We start from the raw sequence: 20804 nt of genomic DNA, 5'->3' as shown, positions 1-20804 counted from the left end.
GTACAGTTCTAATTACGGTCAGGATGGGGTCGATTCTGCTCCTTCTGGGAAGTCATATTTTGGAGTTGAAAATGAATTGTTACTGAATTAAATGGGGGGGACTTCTTGAAGTGGGGAGAATTCTCATATTTCTGTGCTGAGTCTTTTTTTTTATGGTGCCGGGGACTGAACTCAGGGCCTTACACATGAGAAACAAGCATTGTACCACTGAGCAACATCCTCAGTCCCCGGTCTCTTTTTTTTATGGCTGGAAAGGAGAGCACCAATTCTCTTGATCACTTCTCATACACTCAGTGCCTGGAACTTCAATGGGCTGGCAGCACCCAAGGTAGTTACTCCGAGGGGCTAACACTGGTTCCTAGGGCGGGGGATTTAGCTTAGTGAGTCCGGCGCCTGCCTTGCAAGCTCAAGGACCCGAGTTCAATCCCTGGTACCAAAAACAAAAAATCCAATCCTATGAGAGACAACTACCATGCCATGTTACGGTTGGAGAAACTGAAGCTCAGAAAAGTTAAATATTTGGGGCTGGGGATTTAGCTCAGTGGTTCCACTGTCTGCCTTGTAAGCACAAGGACCTGAATTCAATCCCCAGTACCCAAAAACAAAAACAAAAACAAAAAAGTCCCCACTGGTTCCTCACCTTCCCAGTGTGCCTGGGGCAGATACGGCCTCCACAGTGCTCTGAGCTTTGTGAGAAATGTTTGTCCAATATTTACTGAATCAGAATCTGCATTTTTAAAAGATCCCCAAGGTCATACATATGTTTTAAGTCTGAAAAGCATTAGTTTGCGTCATCTTTTTAAGCCTTAAAAGAACTCTGGGAGCACTTTCTCCATGGTCAAAGATGAGACACTAAAAATTAGACTCTAAAGTCTCAGAGAAAATGCCATTTTTAAGTACTTTATCTACCCCAGGCACTGTACAGAAAGCTTTCCCTACATTTTCCATTCATCCTTCCTATAACCCTGTGAGGCAGGCACTATTATTAATCTTATTTTTCAGAAAAGTGAAGCTAGTAAGTGGTGTTCTGAAGCAAGTGTAGTTCAAATCCATGCTCATCCTTTTCATCATAATATAGGTTACTAGCAGGGTCTGGCTTAACTCCAAAGCCCATATTGCTTGAGCACTGAACACTGTCTTACAACTATTATGTTCTCACAGGTAATGAAAGTGTGGGTTGCAATAATCCACAAATCCATATCTTCAGTACAAGTTGCCTCTTCTCCCCTTTTCTGATTTAGGTTCTTGTCATGCGTATGCATGTAAATAATCTAACACAACATTACACAAAGGTTGCATTTCAAGCTCGTGAATGTGTCCTAATGTGTTTCAGCCCAACAAAGTGACCATGGGTACATGCTCCCTATACATTTCACTCATAAAGACACCCATGGCTTTTTAGGACAAAGGCAATAATGGTAACAGTAATAGAAATAGTAACAATTAGTAAATAGTGTGCCATGGACTTACATAATCATAGGTTTATGGGATATGAACCCTTGAGATTATGCAGCTCACTCAATTTTTCCAGATGAAGATAAAGCTCTCCAGCTTATTTTAGAGTATGATTAAGAACAACAATCAATGTCCACAAATTTTAAGATTGATCAAAATAGAAAATATTATTCATCCTTTCTGGAAGATTAATATACTATTTAAGATCTGGCAAAGACCTGTCCTATCATAAATGAAGATAGCATTTCTTCACTGATAGCATGGTTTTTGCAGTAATGCATTCATCTTAATATTTCCTGTTTAGATGACATTGATGAAAAGGCCTCCAGGTTTTTCACCTTTCCGAACAGTACAAATACAGAGAACAGAAGAAACAACTGTAAGTTCACCTTACACTTCCAAGGCACCTGTACAAGATGAAGAGCAGGATCCAGAAAAAGAACAAGAGCCCACTCCTGGGCATGGCTGGGGCCATGAAAAGCAAACAAAACATGGGCTTGGCCATGGCCATAAATATAAGCATGGCCTTGGCCATGGACATCAAAAACAACATGGTCTTGGCCATGGTCACCAGCAGCAATATGGTCTTGGTCATGGATCTCAACCTGAACTTGACTATGATCTTAAACACCAAAGAGGACATGGCCTTGACCATGGACATAAAAACAGGCGTAAGCATGGTCATGGCCATGGAAAACAGAAAGACAAAAGCAGTGGGAAGCACAATGATCGGAGAACAGAGCATGTGGCAAGCTCTTCTGAAGATAGTACTACATCTTCTTCCCAGACAGACGAGAAGACAGAAGGGCCAACACCCACCCCTTTCCTAGCTCAGCCAGGTGTAGCAGTTACCTTTTCTGGATTTCAGGACTCAGATCTCATTGAAGCTGTGATGCCTACCATGCCACCAGCTCCCTCAGAGAATGATGATGATTGGATCCCAGATATCCTGATAGAACCAGATAGCCTTTCCTTTAAACTGATACCTGATTTACCAGAAACAACCTCCCCCAAATGTCCTGGACGTCCCTGGAAGCCAGTTGATAGAAAGAATCCAATCATGCAAGTGGTTGGATTTCATGATTTTGATCTCTTTGATGCTCTTGATTAACTTACGCAGCCATGATATTTCCTTAACACTTCATCACCCTTTTCCCCATTGTCCAAACACAAATATCCTGGTATGAGACACCAAAACCCATGACGTTTCAGAACAGCCTAGAGAGAAGTGGTGAGATTCCCAACAGGGACACCACCAATCTCTATGGACTTCATAAAACTGAGTACAAGAGTGCTAAGTCCTTTCTCAGTCCTTCCTCACAAGTTTTCTAAACTAGCATAGAAAATGGACAAACTTATGGCCCACTGCAATTTGCTTCTCTGATAATGGATGTGTACCTTAAAATGTATGCTGTCAGTTTTCATGCAAAGATTCTTGCCATTCTGAATAAACTGTGGCACCTGGTCCCTAAGTGTGTGTGAAAATAAGGGAAGTCAAGAGACTGAGTGCTGAATTTATTAATGGGATAAAAATATATAAAAACTTCCAGATAGATGAATAACTATGACTAACAAGAAAGAAAGACAGGTTGGCCAAAGGGAAGGAAAGGAGGAAGCAAATTAATTGACTTTCTGTTTCCAGAATGGGCTACTTATGTCAAATAGGTACTCCTACTTGCCCAAGTTATTCTGGTCATTTCTTATCTAAATAAGGGTGTTTCTCACAAGTCAATAATTTCTGTTTACTCATTAAGTATTCTTTGCAGCAAGGGTTTCAAACAGGAGTTTTGGGTTTATTTTTGCTGTTAGATTGAGTAATCTTTAGTCTTCAGAAGCTCTGAGTTTAATGATAAGGATGGAAAACACAGGAAGTGATATAAAGGCAGACTTGCACTGGGCATAGTGGTGCACACCTGTAATCTCAGCACCCAGGAGGCTGAGGCAGAAGGATTGCTGCGAGTTTGAGACCAGCCTGGGCTACATAGTGAGCTCAAGGCCAGCCTGAATTACACAGCGAGCCCCTGTCTCAAAAAAACAAAACAAAACAAAGCAGACTTGCTGAGGCAACATTTTTTTTATAATTGACAAGGAAATATGTGATGAAAACTTTGTTCAGAAATTTAATGAGGAAATTCCTCTTTTTTTTTTGGTACTGGGGATCAAACTCGGGTCCTTGCACTTGCGCAGCAGGCGGTGAAACCACTGAGCTAAATCCCCGGCCCGGAAATTCCTCTTTACCTCACTTTAAAATCATGAAAGAGACTAATGCTCTTTTCATTGCCTCAGGGCAAGGAAAGCATATATTTTATAACCCACACTGTACTTCAACCTGGGGAAACAAGATAGGACTTTTCACAGCTGCCTACTGTGAGTGTCACTGCTATTTCACTTTATTAGATGCATTTGAGCTCTGAGTTCTTAATTCATTTCAAACACTGTTGAGACTTTAAATAAAGAACTGATAATATCAGGAAAAAGTCTAACCTTGTCAACTGGCTGTTTCACTCTTTTTAAATGGAACAATAATGTCAAATTAACAGAGTTTTACTGTACTTACAGAGGCAACTAAAGTCCTGCGAGTATAAGGGCCGACTCCCAAAGTCAGGGGCAGAGCCAACACCCAAGAGCGAGGTCTCTTGAGCGGAGGGCGGAGTCTTCACGCCTGGCACCGTAGCCCCCAGCAACCTCTGCCAACAGCCTTGAGTGGAGACAAGAAGAAACGTTGGATCAAATTTAAATAGAGAAGAATGTTGTTTTATCACTGAATTCCTGGGTGAAATAAAGTTCAGACTTGGGTAATTCAGAGCGGTTTCGTTTCAGCCAGAGCCACCTTGTGGCAAATCCCAGCTGATTACCACTTCTTCCACTGAAGCTCATAGCCCAACTCTGCACGCTAACTGAGGCAGGAATCCTTGGATGGGACCTGCTTACCACCGGCAACATCGTGGGGGATAAAGGGAGGGTTAATGTCTCATGCTTCTAAGGCCTCCCTCCCTTGCCTCCCTTGAATCCTGCCAAAACTAGGAATAATTAGATTGTTTATTATTGGTTTTATAATCTAGATAATTACCAAAGAAGAAAAAAAACTTGGTCAATAGGCTATCTACCAACTTCCTACTATCAGAAAATATCAGGCTGGGGATTTAGCCCAGAGGTGCCACCATCTGCCTCGAAAGCCCAAGGTCCTGAGTTCGATCCCTGGTACCAAAAAAAAAAAGAAAATATCTAACCTCCAAGAGTACAAAGCTAATTTGGAAATATCTTTCTGATTCAGATAAAAGAGAAAATAGAAATGAAACATGACAGAAATTTTAATTTTTGCAGTGACAAAGATATTTATTGAATGCCAATGACAGCCATTTACTGCATTAGACCATTTGCTTTGGGCATGTAGCTTGATCCTCTCAACCATTGTGAGGCCCCATAATCGTCTTTCTCTTACAGGAAACTGTAGCTGTCATTGTCCTGCCCAAGCCCGCACAGTTAATATAAGTGCCAGGCCTGGCATTAAACTCAGACCTTTTGAACTCCAATCCACCAGGTCAGAATGAGGCTTTATCATTAATATTATTTTAAACACACACACACATACACACACACACACACACACACACACACACACAGACACACACACACCTCAAGATAATTTCCGGCTCTGAGATGGTCAAGATCTCAATTTAAAAAAAAACGAAAACCTTTTAAATATTTCATTGTGGCTGGTGCTATTCTGAGAAATACACAGGGTAAACTACAAGTGAGTAGCAGTAAGTCCCTAGCAAGAAGAGAAATTTTTGAAGACATAAATCCTTTCCTTCAAAGAGCTTACAATCCCAAAGGGAAGTCAGGCATATGGAATAGAGACTCCATCTGAGCCATGATCATCTGTGGAGGAAAAAACCCACCCAACCAACGTGTCTGGAAGATATCGATGAGGTGGAAGGGCCAACTTGGAAAGGCAGAATGAGGCACAACTGGGAGAGTGAAGTAGGCTATGGTGTCCCTGGCACAGGCCTCTCTGTGGTGTCCCTGTCAGATGAATCAGAATGCTGACACTCTGTTCCAGGTGTCTCCAGACAACACATTTCAAGGAAGGGTGACCACTCAGAGCTGCATACACAGCCTACAGTGCTGCCTTTATTCCGCAACAAGAAATACTGTGTTTCCTCTCCAAGCCTTTATTGGGTAACCCAATTTCCTATGACCCAGCTCCTGTCTCTCTTTTTTCTTCAATGCTAAGGATTGAACCCCGGGCCTTTCACGCGCTAGGCCAGTGCTCTAGCACTGAGCTACACACCCAAGCTCAATCTTCCTCACTTTCAAAATATCTGCACTCTTTTCCAACCCTAAAGTCAAAAGCACACCCCGGGTTTAGGGCAGCTTCACCCCTTTATGTGTCTCTTCAGTGAAGGAACCTCCCAGGGTCCAGTCCAGCCCACACTCTTTGTGTGGCCTAGGTCCAACTCCTCAGACAGGAGGCCCTCATTGGCTTCCCAACCCACCCTCCACTCCCTGCTGAGCTTGATTCCAAAAGACTTCACTCACAGGAGGACGTCCGCTTTTTGGCCCCATCCCAATCTGTCCCCTGCCCAGGTAAACATTCCTTTACCTCTCCATGGCTCCAAGGAGGGTGCTTCAGAGGACCCAGTGGAAATGTAACAACCCTCTCCTCCAGAAGCCCCAGCTTCCCAAAGAGATGGGATTTCAGGCTCTCCCTATAGATGACCAGAAAGCAAAATAGCATCTCAAGGCCTCACAAAAATGCATTTGTTAAATCCCTTAAAGCTTTTCCTTTCAGCCTTTATTTTTCAGGAATCTTCATGGCACATAGTTTTGTCTTTTGCACAGCTTTGATTGGAGGCATTACCCAGTGTCTTCACATTAGCGACAGTACAGTGAAACGGTTACAAACCAGGGTTCTGTAGTTAGACAGAACTAAAAATCCCGAATTTATTTAACTTCTCAAAGCCTGAGTCCTCATCCGAAATATTAGATTAATAATACAGTTACCTCATAGGCATGTTATGAGGATCAAAAGGTATTAATTCCTGTAATTGTAGAACTTAGCATGTCATAAGCACTTAGTGAAAAATTAACTATGGGAATGTTACTAGGACATACACAATATCTTTCTTTTAGAGTCTAGCCCTGGGAGGAAATGTTTTGTCAGAAAATGAGATATGTTTATCATGGTATATGCTCCTTTTTGCCTTTGCAGGTATATTTGGGATTCAAATGTTGTCATCAGCTCATATCAAGCTGCTGGTAATATTTTCTCCCTCATTTCCGTTTTCCTAACCTTGCCTGGACATTAGAATAACCTAGTGTACCCCAGATCCTTTGGATTCAAATCTCTGGCTGAAGTTTTGGTTATTGATGCTTTTCTAAAATTCTCCACTGACTCTAATGTATCTTTGGGTAAGAACAATTGGTGGAAGTCCTCTCGATTCTCTTTAATATTAATTATCCAGTTTTATAGTACGCTAGTTGATTAATGCTTTTAATTTTCCCAATGATGCTGGAGATTAAACCCAGGGCCTCACACACGTTAGGCAAGCACTCTACCACTGAGCTACAGTCCCAACCCTGATTTTTATTTTATTTTGAGACAGGATCTCACTAAGTCGCCAAGGCTGACCTCGAACTTATGATCCTCTTGCCTCAGGTTCTCAGTTAGCTGGGGTTTCAGGCATGCGCCACCTTGCCCAGCTGAGGAATCTTGTTTTGTTTTGGTGCCGAGGGCCACACTTGCTGGCAAACACTGTACCACTGAGTCTCATACCCAGTGCTTCAAAAATTTTTGAAAATGGGTTATAAAACTTATGAAAAATGGATGGAAGGAGGGATGGATGAATAGGTGGACAGATAGATGGGCAGGTAGCTGTTTGGGTGGATGACTGTAAGTATTATGTGCACTAGGATTTTCATAGCAAGAACAGTAGAGAACAGCTGGGTGTGGTGGTGCATGCCTGTAATTCCCATGCCATCCCATGGGAGGCTAAGGGATGAGGATCTCAAGTTTGAGTCCAGCTCAGGCAACTTAGAGATGTAGGTAGCAAGACCCTGTTTTATAATTTAAAACAACAAAACAAAGAAGGGGCTGGGGATGTTGCCTAGTGTAAAGGCACTGGCTTCAATCCCCACCACATAAAATAAAAAAAAAGAAATAGTGAATATGTTTCAGAGACATAAATTACTTACTGAATATGAAGAATGAAGGGAAGAACCACTGGGCAAGTACAATAGTTCTCAAGCCCGGCTACACACTTAGGCAAATTTTCAGAAATACCTTGCTAGAAGCATCAACACGGACCTATTAAATCACATCTTAAGAGCACTGTAGCATTGAAAGCACTGATAGGACAAATAGTGACATCGTAGTCACCATTTGTTTCCTATTCACTGTGCACCAGCGTTGAGCCGAAGGCCTGCTCCATAGGATCACATCTCCAAAGTCCGTTTGGCAGTGAGAAAGCGGAGGCTCACAGGCGAGATAAACTGGCTGAGAGGTCAAAAGCAAGAGTTAGGAGGGGAGGTGGGATTGGACTCTGGGCTCAGTGACAACAGAGTCCCTGCTCAGAGCTTCCAGATGGCAGTGCCACATGGCCCTCACAGAAGCAGGAGACGTGATTTGAGTGAATATTGAGTTCTGAGCAGAAATTCTCCAGGAAAGGAAAAGGGGAAAAGCATTTGAGGCACAGGTCCGGAGGGCCCCGTCTCCCAAGGCAGGGATTTGGAGTATTACAGAAGGATTTCTGAGCTCGGTAAGAGGACAGGAAAGATGGCCAGCGTGGTGCCCTCCTCCCAGAGTCCGGAACTCTTTCACGAGGCAATTTATGCATTCCTCGATGGCTGCTTCGTTGGACAAGAGGAAAAGGAGATAGATCTGGCCACAGATATTTGCTCAGTCGCCCTGAAATAATAAGTTTGTGTTCATTCACTGCACTTCATCCCTGTTTTGTCAGCATTACTACTGTTTGGTCCTGAAATCTTATCCATCCCAAACATCTTTATGCTAGTTATTTAGGGTCTATAAATATTAGTAAATAAAAGCCAGGAAAATATAAGACTGAGGCTATCCATATGTAAATATCCATTCAAATGTTGAAATTCACTTTTAATGTCTCTCTAACGTTCCTGTTTATTCTTTCTTTGACATACTGTCTCATGATATATACCTTAATGTTCAGTGTGGAAAATTTGAAAATACAGAATAATATAGAGAGGAAAATAAAAACCATTGTAACTCACTATACAAGGAAACTGCAGTTGAGATTTTGGTTGTGATGTTCAGAAATGTCTTTTCTAAATGTCTTTAGGTATGTTTTCCCAAAAAGGAATCACGCTGTAAATACAATAAGTTCTCTCTCTCTCTCTCTCTCTCTCTCTCTCTCTCTCTCTCTCTCTCTCTCTCTCTCTGATCTTTTTTGTATGTCTTCAGACCTGAATCCCAAGGATTCTTTTATAATTATAATGGTCCATTGCTGGAAGCTGAGGCGAGCCGATTGGGGCAGGATGGCACCGACGCCCCAAGCCACCATCTGCAGGCGCGGACCCAGCTGAGTCCCTGGTAGCTGAGTCCCAAGAGGAACTGAGGGCCCTGGCTTTATGAATTAGGGTGTCCACGTGTGAGAGGTGACTCGCTTCACTGTTTAATCTTGAGGTGAGTGAGGACTGTGAGCCCCGAGCCCTCGTCGAGTATTTTTCCTCGCATTAACACCAAAGAAGACGCGGACTCCTCTCCCGAGGCTGCCCGCCTCCTTCGCGGGGAGCTGCTGCCCTCCGGAGGACGGATGCGCAGGTGCAGCTCTCGCGGCCTTGCGCATTTCCCTCCTTTCTTACTTCTCGTTTCTTTTTCTCTTGGTACCGGGAATCGAACTCAGGACCTTGTGCTTGCAAGGCAGGCAGTGGAACCACTGAGCTAAATCCCCGGCCCCTCCTTTCTTTATGTTGTTCTTACAATAAATTCGGTTCTGAGAGTAATTTTGGTTTACCTGGGAGCTTTGTCATTTCTTTTGTTATCCAGCTGTGATTTTCTTTTTTCTCTGAAAGCCCACACGCCAGCAGGAGAATCTAGGACCCCAGAGGGGGCTCCAGCCTTTCTGAGACCCTCAGTAAGGCTCTCTATTCCTGGAGAATTAGGGTGGCGATGTCACAAGTGACAGATGGAGCCTTCCCTGGTAGAGGCCTTTGAAATCGAGGCCTTCGAAAGCGAGGCCCAGAAAAGAGTCGCCAGTGCAATGTGGCTCTTACAATTGGATTCAAAGGACCGTATGTGAATCTAAATGAGCGAGACACTGAGCCAGAATAAAAACTTTCCAGGACGAGAGAAGATGACAAACACTGCTACCACCCTCCCTGTAGGTGCCCAGCACTCGAAGTACGCTCTGTGACTCGTGGGAATGCGTCAAGTGTCGGCAGAAGACCGAAGCTTATCAAATCTCAAGCTAAGATTAGCCCCGAATCACACGGTGCTAAATGCAGTCACTGCAATGCCTTTACCTCGCAGCACGCAGTTGAAGTGCAGAGCTGGCTGCCCCCAGATCCTGGTCACACGCAGCGTGACCCGTGGCCAATCGCATCTTTCCAAGTCCATTGCTTAGTGACGGTGCATTTGTTATCCAATCAGCCAAGCGTGCAGTGGCCGCCTGGTCTCCAGGGATAGACCCACAAGACAGTTCACAAAAATAAACAACAAAAGGGCGGGGTGGCCGTAAAGACGAGCGTGCGGCAAAGGAAATAAAAGTAAAAGAAAGCGCTGTCTCCAGCAGTGACGTGGGGCGCAACCGGCAGATGCCCACGGGGCTGGGGTGTTGAACCGTTCACTGTGAAGCCCAGCTCACCGGCACAGTGGAGGAACGTGGTTAGGACACGAAAGACGAAGGTCTCCCAGAGCGAGTGGCGCTTTGAACAAACTTCACACTGAAGGAAATCGGCAGGGACCTGAGGGCGTAGCATGTAGCATGGGCCCCCAGCATCCACAGGGAAAAGAGGCCCTCTTAGATATGAAAGCCCAAAGGATAAAATCTCCTAAGCAAAAATCAGTCGACAAATTGCATCAGCCCTAGATCCAGGACTTGGGTAAATGGACGGGTAGGCTTCCAGGGAATTGAAAAAGATTGTATAGTAAATTGAAAATAGAGCTCAGGGCAGTGGTGCATGACTAATCCCAGCACTCTGGGAGGCTGAGGCAGGAGGAATGCAAATTTGAGGCCAGACTGGGCAACTTAGTGACTTAGAGAGATCTTATGTCAAAATAAAAAATAAAAGTCTAGAGATACAGTTCAGTGCAAAGACCCTGAATTTAATCCCTGGTACTGAAAAAAAAATGGAAATGTACAATGTTAGTTTGGAGATTGTTGTTGTGTCTCTGTAAATTATCTTGATTTCTTGTTGGTTGTCATTCTTAAACAACTGGTCTAAAGCTGGGTGTGGCCTAAAGTATGCCTATAGTCCCAACTACTTGGGAAGCTGAGGGAGAAGGATCACATGAACCCAGGAGTTCAAGACCAGCCTGGGCAGCATAGCAAGGACCCCCCCCAATAATAAATAACTCATCTAATGAAGCTATTTAAATTGGGCTGGGGATTTAGCTCAGTGGTTCTGCCACCTGCCTCGAAAGCTCAAGGACCTGAGTTCCATCCCCGGTACCAAAAAAAATTTTAATTATTGTCTTTTCTCCTTGAGAAATATAAATACTTTTGATTTTTCATTTTTTTAAGCCAGAAAAGCGTTTCTGGCTCTCCTCCTGCATTTATGTTAGTTTAGAGTGAAAGAGGGGAAGAAGGAGAAGAGAAATTGGGAGAGAAAAGAAGGTGAAAACAGACTAGTGAGAGAGGAGAAGGAAGGGGAGCTCTGTCCTCCATCTACTCTTGTTTCCAAATTTTTCTTTTTTGTGTGAACTTTTAGTCTTAGAGATGCAGTTAACCTATGTTATAGTTGTGCTAAATATTCCTATTTTGTGCTGTCTTTTAGATAGTTTATTATCTGAAGGTCATGGGCATTGAATCCCACTATGCGTTGTTGTTCTGTTTTTGAGACAGGGTCTTGCTTTAAGACAGGGTTCAGACTGGCCTTGATTGAACTCACTATGTAGCCTAGGCTGGTCTCCAGCTCACAGCAATTCTCCTGCCTCAGCCTCTCGAGTGGTGGGATTACAGGCATTTTGATTATGAGATCACCTGTAGCAGAGCTTGCTTTCTCCAGAGAGCATCCATTGTGCCTTGGATGGAAAAGAATCCTGGAAGATCTTTTCTCTGTTGACTTCTGCCAAGAATCTTAGGATAACACTGACTTGGATAATCCTTTTATGTTAAGCTCTCAGTTTGTGTTTAGGAAGACAACATTAGAAAAAAAAAAATTGCCAGGTGTGGTGGCACAAATCTGTAATCCCAGCACTCAGGAAGGGTGAGGTAGAAGGATCTTGGTGAGTTCGAGGCCAGCCTAGACTACAAAGTGAGTTCAAGCCCAGACTGAACTACAAACCAAGACTCTGAGGCCTAGTGTACATGAGGTCCTGGATTCCATCTCTAGCATTAAAAAAAAGGTGTATATTTAAAAAAAATGAGTCAGGCAGGTGGCACATGTCTATAATCCCAGCACTTGAGAGGCTGAGGCAGGAGAATTGCTGTGAGTTGGAGACCAGCCTGGACTATGCAGTGAGTTCAAGGACAACCTGGCCTATACAGCAAGACCCTGACTCAAAAAAAAAAAGCACTAAAAAAATAAATAAAATTACTTGTGCTGTAATTTATCTAGCATTTCTGGAAGTTTATGCCAATAGAGTCTCAGGTCATATTACTTCACTGCACATGGACCTTTTATTCTCATTTTCTCCTTGACCCACCCTTGTCAAGCTTTCATTCCTACCACAGAATCTGCTCCAGTCAACATTATAAATAACATCCCTCTTATAAAACCAGGGGCCGATGCTTAGTGATCATATGCTCAGGCTTACATGAGCATTTAAATTTCCTTCCTTGAAACTCTTTATTCTCTTGGATTGTTACACTTGCCTCCGTCTCTTCTTACTTCATTGTCCTGTCCTGTCTTCTTTTCGACTCCTTCGCTGACTTTAAATGTTGAGCCAGGCATGGTGGCCCATGCCTGTAGTTCCAGCACGTGGGAGGCTGAGGCAGGAGGATCTCTTCAAGTTTGAGGCCAGCCTGAGCTACACAGTGAGTTCAAGGCCAAACTGAACTACAAACCAAGATCCTAAGCCTAACATACATGAGGCCATGGATTCCATCTCTAGCACTGAAAAAAAGCGTATTAAAAAAAAAGAGTCAGGCAGGTGGTGCATGCCTGTAATTCCAGCACTTGAATTGGTGAGACAAGAAGAGCTCTTTGAGTTTGAGGCCAGCCTGGGCCACGTAGTGAGATCCATGTCAAAAACAAACCAAACCAAAAGATGTTGAATACCTCTGGACTCTGTCCACTACCCAGATTCAGAATTCCACACTTACTCCTTAGATGATAGCAAACATTCCACTGATTATAAGTGCCACGTAAATGCCAAAGTCTCCCAGATTGAGATCTTTCAATCTCACTTGCAGACTCATACAGCCAGCTGCCTACTCAACATCCCTGTTTTGAACGTCAAGCTGGATATGAGAACTCTCCATTTGGTGCCAGCTGTAGTAACAAATTGGACAGAAAAGCGAATCGCTACGGCATCAAATCACTATGGCAAAATTCTCTGTATGGGGCAGTCAGTAACGCGTGTTCTTGCCCCAAGTCTAACAGGGCGAAGTGGCAAAACCACACCCCTCTACAGGACGCTGGAACTCAAGGTGCACTTTCACGAGGCCCCCTCAGTCCAGGTGAGGCAGGAGATGGGGAGTGGCTGTCTGGGACCCCACCCCCAGTGCATGATGGACACTGGCTGGAGGTCACATGGGCCTTGCGTGGGCTCTGTGGGAACACTGCAGAGATGGACCCTAGAAAGTATTGTAGGGTAGAGACTGTGCTGCTTACACAATGGCTGGAGCTCCCTCCTAAGCCCCCTGAAGCCCCCAGATAAAGAGCCTTCTTGGTGTCCTACTCAACTGCCTCCTGGCTATGGCAGCTTTACTTCCTTGCCCTTGTGTCTGTTGCTTTCTTGCCTTTATATTTTTAAATAAATTCGCCTGGATGCTCCCTTCTCTGTTCAAGGGTTCATTCTTCATCATCATGGGACAGGACCTGGTATTCTGGTAACATAACTGCCTGCAGGAGGAGGGCGATCTGAAGTCTGGCTGCTTTCTCCACAGACTTTTGACCAGCGATCGTATGTACTCTCATCTCTGTGTCCAAAGGTACACGGTGCCATCGACTCCTGCGTCTTGTGGTTGTTCGACAGGACACACAAGGCGCTTAACAGCTTTTCTCACTGCCAGCTCAGGACTGAGCTTTCTCTCCTCTGCTATTTTTGTCACATTTCCCCATTTGCTTTCCAATTTAGGAAGCATCGTGGGCTGTTGTCCCTTTTCCAATTTTCTTTCATGTTAAAGTCTTTTTTAAAAAATACCCTTCCTTTCTGGTTGCAACTATGGAGGGTGCTCTTCGTCCTCTAAGAACCCTTTTCCATCCCTGAAACTGGAGGCCTTTCGCCTCTTCCTCCCCCAGCCTGGACCTCTGTCCCCTGCCTGTGGGCCTGTGATGGGGCCGGGCGGCTTTGGGGTGGAGGTTTTGGAAAGAGCAGGAAGCAGGTGTGAGGCAGAAATAAAAATAAAAATAAAAAGACTCAAGACAGGGAGGGGAGGGGAAGGACCCTAAAGGAACTGAGGCGTGTACATGCGACTTCTCACGTGGATGTAATCATTTTGCACTGCGAACTCCTACTAGTCAACAGGAAAGCGCTCTGTACTATATTTTAGTGAGTTTTCAGGAGAGGGCAGAAGCTAATATGTCTTTAAATTTTATCCCAAATTGAGATTTTAATCTCTACAGAAAATCCTCAACTGGCAGGAAAGGCAAAAAGGAGTCAGGCTGGGGCCCTGGATGCCCCTGGGGCCTGCAGAGCCCAAACCTGGATCCCCCAACTCTGAGAGTCTGGAAGCTTAGAAACCTCAAGGCCTGGCAGTGAGGCCAAGCCACTGCCCGGGGCTCTCATCTGTTCCTGAGAGCCAAGCATTTCCCACTAAGTCCCTCAACCTCTGCTCCATCCAACCCTCCACCCTCTCCACAAATGCAGCTTGAGGAGATTCTGTCCCTCAGGGAGTCTCTGGCCTACAGATTGACCTTTTTGTCTCTGTCTTGTCAGACTCTTCCCTTTCTTTCTAAGAAACTGCCACACCGCTTTCCAGAGTGGCCGTACTATTTTACATTCCTGCCAGCTAGGCAGGACATCCAGTTGCCAGAATTTGGAATTTGGCATAGTGACTGTTTTTTCTTTTAGCCATTGTAATAGGTACACAGTAATATTTCATGGTGGTTTGTTTCTCCCCCTCACCCTGAGCCAAATCCCCAGCCCGATTTGCCTTTCTCAGTCCCTAATGGTGTTAAACGTCTTTTTATGTGCTTGTTTGCCATCTGTCTTCTCTCCAGTGAAATAAAGCCCTTTTCATGGCTTTTGGTCACATTATATCAGGATTGTTGTTGTTGAGATTTTTAACATATACTTCACATTGTTCTTCTTTGAATGGTTTCAATTTTTGTATGTGTGTGTTTGATAATAAAGTTATTTAAAAAAATGAAAATATATTTCAAATACTAATACTCTGTTGGTTATATGGTTTCCAAATATTTCCTCCCAATCTGCAGTTGTCTTTTTTCTTTACTTTCTTTTTCTTTTGTTTTTATGCAGGGTCTCACTAATGTAGCCTAGTCTGCCTTTGAACTCATGATCCCCGTGCCTCAGTTTTCCCAGTGAAGGGATTATAGGCGCGCACCACCGTGCTTAGTTTGTAGTTCTCTGTTTGTCCTTACTTTATTGCATTGTTTTGTATTTGGAGACAGGGTCTTGCTATGTGATCCAGGCTGGCCTTGAGCTCCCGGCGACCCACCTGCCTCAGCTTCCGGAGAGCTAGGACTACAGGCGAACACCACCACCCCTGGCTTCATCCTCACTTTCACCAGATCTTTGAAAAACCAGGGTGCAGTATTTCCGTGCTCGCGGTGCAGCCCTGCTGCCGGCTTCCCCGCTGGGCCTGCTGGGTTCCATGCAGCAGTGAGACCCAGCAGCAAACGCCCGCGTTCCAGGGCGCCCCGCTTTCCGAGGTCTGCGCTGGGCTCCGCCTCACAGCCTGGGGGGTGGGGTGGTGAGAGGTGGGGTGGGTGCGGGCATGGGGGGGGGGAGAGAAGGTGGAGGAAAAAACCGGGCGTGGTGGTAATCCCAGCTCTCCCTAGGTGGCTGAGGCAGACGGATCACGCAAGTTCAAAACCAGCCTGGGCTACATAGTGAGTTCAAGGCCAGCCTGAATTGCACGACACAACCCTGTTCCACAAAAACCAACCAACCCACCACCCAACCAACCAAACAAACAAGCAAACAAAAGCAATTGGAGGAAGAGCGGGAGACGGGAAGCAGAGGCAGTTATGAGCCGGATGGAGAAACGCTAGCGTTTCTTCAGGGGTTTCCACTCCGGGGTTTCTGTGAGGAGCTCAGCAGCGGACCCTGGGGGCTGCGGGTGAACCCCAGTCCCGGTCCCGCCCGCATCTCCTCCCTGCGCGCCGCCCGCCACAGCCGCCTCCCAGCGATCTGCCGTCTGCGGCTGCTGCAGACACCGAGCGCGGCCCGTGCGCCTCCGGAGTCCGCCACAGCCCTGGGTCCTGCCCGGCCACCTTCCCACCCTTTCTCCAGCCCTGGAGAAACAGCCGCCGCCCGGAAAGCCGGCCTCCGCAGCCTGTGCGGCCGGCCCCTCCCATGCACCGTGGCTGTGGGGACCCTTTCCGTGTGTCCCAGCTCCCCGGGCCAAAAATCTACCTGCCACTGCCAGAGGAAGGGGAGGGGGCTAAGGAGGAGGAGGAGCAGAACAGAGAGCAAAGATTTGCAATTTTGAGAATGAGTCCGATTTCTTACTTTTAAAATTTTCTATTCCAAGTGTTTTCATAATTCGTGATTGAAGCACACACACACCCTCCTCCTTTAAATTGTTCTTTTTAAGACAAGGTCTCACTATGCAGCTGGACTTGAACTCACTATGCAACCCAGGTTGGCCTCAAATTCAGGATGATCCTCCTGCCTCAGCCTCTTAGGCAGTGCTGGTATCACAGATCTGTGCCAGGATGGCTGGTGATTTCTATTTCCTTAATGCCTAAGGATGTCGAATTTTTTAAAATGTACTTATTGGCCACTTGTCCTTTTGAGAAGTGTCTGTTCAATTCATTTGTGCATTTACTGACTTGGCTATTTGATTTTTTTTGGAGGGGGTGTTAAGTTTTTTTGAGTTCTTTATGTAGTCTAGATATTAATAATCTGCTGGAAAAAAATAATCTGTTGGAATAGTAGCAGGCAAAGATTTCCACCCATTCTATTGGCTGTCTCTTCTCACTGTTGATTGTTTTAATTTGATGTAATCTGTATATTCATTCTTGCTATTATATCTGGTAGTATTGGAGTCTTTCCTATTCAGGAAGATTTTGCCTGTGCCCATGGCTTTAAAAGTTTCCCCCATGTCTTCTCTTACCAGTTTCAAAGTTTCAGGTCCTTCAGGGCTGGGGTGGTGGCACAGGCCTACAATCCCAGCACTTGGGAGGCTGAGGCAGGAGGATCACCTTGAGTTGGAGGCCAGCCTGAGCTGCACAGCGAGACCCTGTCTCAAAAACAAAACAAAACAAAAAGAGTTTCAGGTCTTATTCCCAGGTCATTGATCCATTTTGAGTTGATTTTTGTACAGGGTTAGAGTTGGGTCTACTTTCAATCTTGTACATATGGATATCCAGTATACCCAGCACAATTTGTTAAAGAAGTTATCTTTTTTCCAACGTATGTTTTTGGCGCCTTTGTCAAGAATCAGATGGTTTCTGGGTGTGGTGGTGCACTCCTGTAATCCCAGTATTCAGGAGGTTGAGGCAGGAGGATTGCCTCAAGTTTGAGATCAGCCTGGGCTACACAGTGAGCTCAAGGATAGTCCGAACTACAGAGCAAGACCCTGTTTTATTTTATTTTATTTAAAGAAATTTTGTTTTAGTTTTTGGGTACCGGGGATTGAACTAAGGTCCTTGTGCTTGCAAGGCAAGCGGCAGAACCACTGAGCTAAAATCCCCGGCACCATGACCCTGCTTTAAAAAAAAAAAAATCAGATGGCTGAACCAGTAGTTGTGTGGATTTGTTTCTGTGTCCCCTATTGTATCCCATTGGTCTGTGTCTGTGTTCGCACTAGTACCACGCTGGTTTTGTTACTATGGCTTTGTAAGTAATTCTGATTGCTCCTGGCCTTGCTCTTTGGGTGTAGGCTGTTCCGGGTCTTTTGTGTTCCCATGTGAATTTTAGGATTGGTTTTCTAGTTCTGTGAAGACTATCCTTGGAATTCTGATAGGGATTGTATTGAATCTGTAGATTGCTTTTGGTAATGTGGCCATTTTAACAATGTTAATTCTGCCAGTCCATGAATATGAGTGTTCTTCCCATCTTTTAGCATCTTCTTCAGTTTCTCCAGTGTTCTACAATTTCCATGTAGAGGTCTTGGTTAGGTTGATTTCTAGGTTTTGTTTTTTAAGCTATTGTGAATGGAATAGTTTTCTTCATTTCTTTCTCAGCTAGTTCACTATTGGTGCATAGAAAAGCTATTGAAGTTTTAATGTTGACTTTGCATTTTTTATTCTCTTTTGCTATTAAAATAATGAGGAGCTGTGCACAATGGCGTGTACCCCGAAGCCCACCCAGCACTTGGGGGCTCAGATAGGGTCACGCGCACCTAGGAGTTTAAGACCAGCCTGGCAGCATAGCAAGAGCCCCATCTCAAAATAGCTAAAGTAAAAGAATGAGGAAAGAAATGTCTCTCGCTGTGAGGGTGGAGCTAGGTTCTGGATTCTTGTGCTAGCACAGGCACAGTTTAAGATTCCTAACTGGAGCTAGAGGTGATGGCCCACACCTGTAACGCCAGCACTCAGGAGGCTGAGGCAGGAGGATCTCTGCGAGTTCCAGGCCAGCCTGGGCTACACAGTGAGTCCAAGGCCAGCCTGAACGACATAGCAAGACTGTTTCAAAAAGAAAAGGGCAAGGAGTGTAGAAAAAGTTACATGTCCTGGCTACACAATGGGATTAAATAACCTTGGAAAAATGGATTCAAAGATAGTCCTTATATAGTTCAACAGTCCCTTCCAAGGTCCTCAGTTTTTTCCATTTCTTTTCACTTCTATTATCTTTATCTTGATGCAAATGGTTTTATGAGTTACTGCAAATAGGGTAGTGGGTGCCACTTTCCTAATTGCTCAGCAGATGCTGCTACCTTAAGTGGAATCTATCCTCTAATTTCCTCAAGCAACTGAGTAATAAAAAGGAGGCTAGCATGCAGCTCCAGGCAATTCTTTTAAAATGTGTAAATTAGAGATGTAGAGACAACAGGTATTATGCCCTATGTTTACTAATAATATTAATAAGTAATAATTAGATCTGCCTTTCTCTCTCTTTTTGTTTTTTCCCTACTGAGGACTGAACCCAGGGCCTTCACACTAAACTGTATCCTGTCCTTTTCATTTTTTTAATTTTGATACAAGCTCTTGCTAAGTCATTGAGCTGCCCAGGTTGGGCTTGAATTTGACATCCTCCTACCTCAGCCTCCAAGAGTGCTGGAATTACAGGTGTGCACTACCATGTTGAATTTCCAGTATGTTTTTTAAATTTGAAACTTATTTAGCACATGTAACCTAAAAGTTAGCCTTTCATCATTTCCTCAAGAAAAAATATTCCACAGCATCCAGGGAAACACAGTAGTTAGGCAATTGTAACCCTAAAGAAAACATTCAGTGGGGCCGGGGATTTAGCTCAGGGACCCTGAGTTTGATCCCCGAACAAAAAAAAAAAAAAAAAAGAAAAGCAAATATTCAGCATGTAGGTGTTGACTAACTTCACCCCGTGATCTCCTGATTTTGATTCTACTTTAAGACTCAAATGACACTAAATAGTAGTTAGTGTCTGATTTAGGGTTTTGTTTCTTAGACCACAGGACATTTTTAGTTGATTTTGAATGAGACTGTAAGGTCTCTGATCATCGTTCTCTGAGAAGGTCTGGCATCACCTGGAGGTCAGAATTTGAACATTACAGAGGGACAGGATCATTACCTTGGTACTGCTTTTTGTCAGTCCTTGGATGATAATAATTTTCAAATACATAATGACTTTTTGATGTACAAATGTTATTTACAGTCCAATGTCTTCTATAACAGAGAATTATTTTTGTTCAGTAAACAAACTTTAGGATGGTCTTCTGAAGTAAGGACAAAATGTTTCCTTGAGTATCTTGCTCTGTGAGTGGGACCGTGTTTAAAAATCTAATGATTAAAAATATTTTATTATTGAGGGGCCTGTGTTGTTCCTAGCTGAAAACATATAGAGCTTAAGGAGCCGTGCAGTTTATCTAAGCAGCAGGTATTCTATTAGTGTGAATTTCAAGGAATCAGTATTTTACTAATTTAGACAATTCAAACTCAGTCTTACAAAAAACCCCCAAGTCCATATAGATCAGAATCAAAGCCTATCTAGTCCCCAAGCGGCGTGGCTAAAATTGCCAGAAGCGCCCATTTAAATTCCTGGTCCTTAGCTCCTATTTCCTTCTATTCGCTAACGTTAGTCACGATTCCACCGGTCACTCTTCGCCCGTTAGGCTAAAATCCTCAGCATTTCTTGGAAAAGAGAGCGAGAGGAGCCCGGAGAGAGGCAGAGGAAGCGGCTAGTTCTCCTCTCGCCCGCACCACGGCGCGGCGGGCGGGGCTCCGGGGACGGCGGGGCGCGGACGTCTTCCCGGGCAGGGCTTGCACACGCTCGGGTCCCCGGTGGACGTCAGGAGACGGGCCACAGGCCGGGCGGCGCGGCGGGGGCCCTTGGGCTCCGAACGCAGCCGCGAGCCCGCGGGGAGCCGGCCCGCCCGGGGCAGCGCCTCCCGCTTCCGCCTCCCGCTTCCGCCTCCAGCCAGGGCTGCGCTCCGCCGCCCGCCTCTGCGTCAGGGACGCGGAAACCCCGTAGGAGCAGGGCGGCGGGGACGCGAGTCTGTTCACCGCTGCTGCAATATTCTTCCGCCTCAGAGCAAGGAGTCCCGGACCTTCTCCGGGCCTTCAGATTTCCAGTGTCCCTGTAATATCGAGAAATTATGAAATTTGGATTTTTCTTTTCGTCAGCTTGCTTTAGGATTTTCACCTGAGGTAACAACCACAGGATTTTAATTTTGTGGCTGACTGGAGGGCGACAAGAAAATTCCTCCGCGAGAAACGAG

At 44.9% G+C, this 20804-nt stretch overlaps 1 protein-coding gene across 2 annotated transcripts in view; it reads left to right on the top strand.

The window, feature by feature from the left end:
* Kng1 (kininogen 1) overlaps window positions 1–4254 on the top strand; it is a 35077-nt gene extending 30823 nt beyond the window's left edge. The window contains exons 10-11 of one of the 2 annotated variants that reach the window (XM_004834822.4): window positions 1760–1834; window positions 4015–4254. In XM_004834822.4, coding sequence (XP_004834879.1) covers window positions 1760–1834; window positions 4015–4095 — 156 coding nt within the window. In that variant the 3' untranslated portion in view covers window positions 4096–4254. The remainder of the gene's footprint in view (window positions 1–1759; window positions 1835–4014) is intronic. The other variant, XM_004834823.4, reaches the window with a different exon arrangement.
* The last annotated feature ends 16550 nt before the right edge of the window (window positions 4255–20804 follow it).

Source organism: Heterocephalus glaber, unplaced genomic scaffold (assembly GCF_053883595.1).
Source record: "Heterocephalus glaber isolate CG9 unplaced genomic scaffold, H.glaber_assembly_v1.0 deba00001504, whole genome shotgun sequence".
Classification (NCBI taxonomy): Eukaryota; Metazoa; Chordata; class Mammalia; order Rodentia; family Bathyergidae; genus Heterocephalus; species Heterocephalus glaber.
The sequence above is the reverse complement of the archived record's forward strand: the minus strand, read 5'-3'. Positions and strand labels throughout refer to the sequence as shown.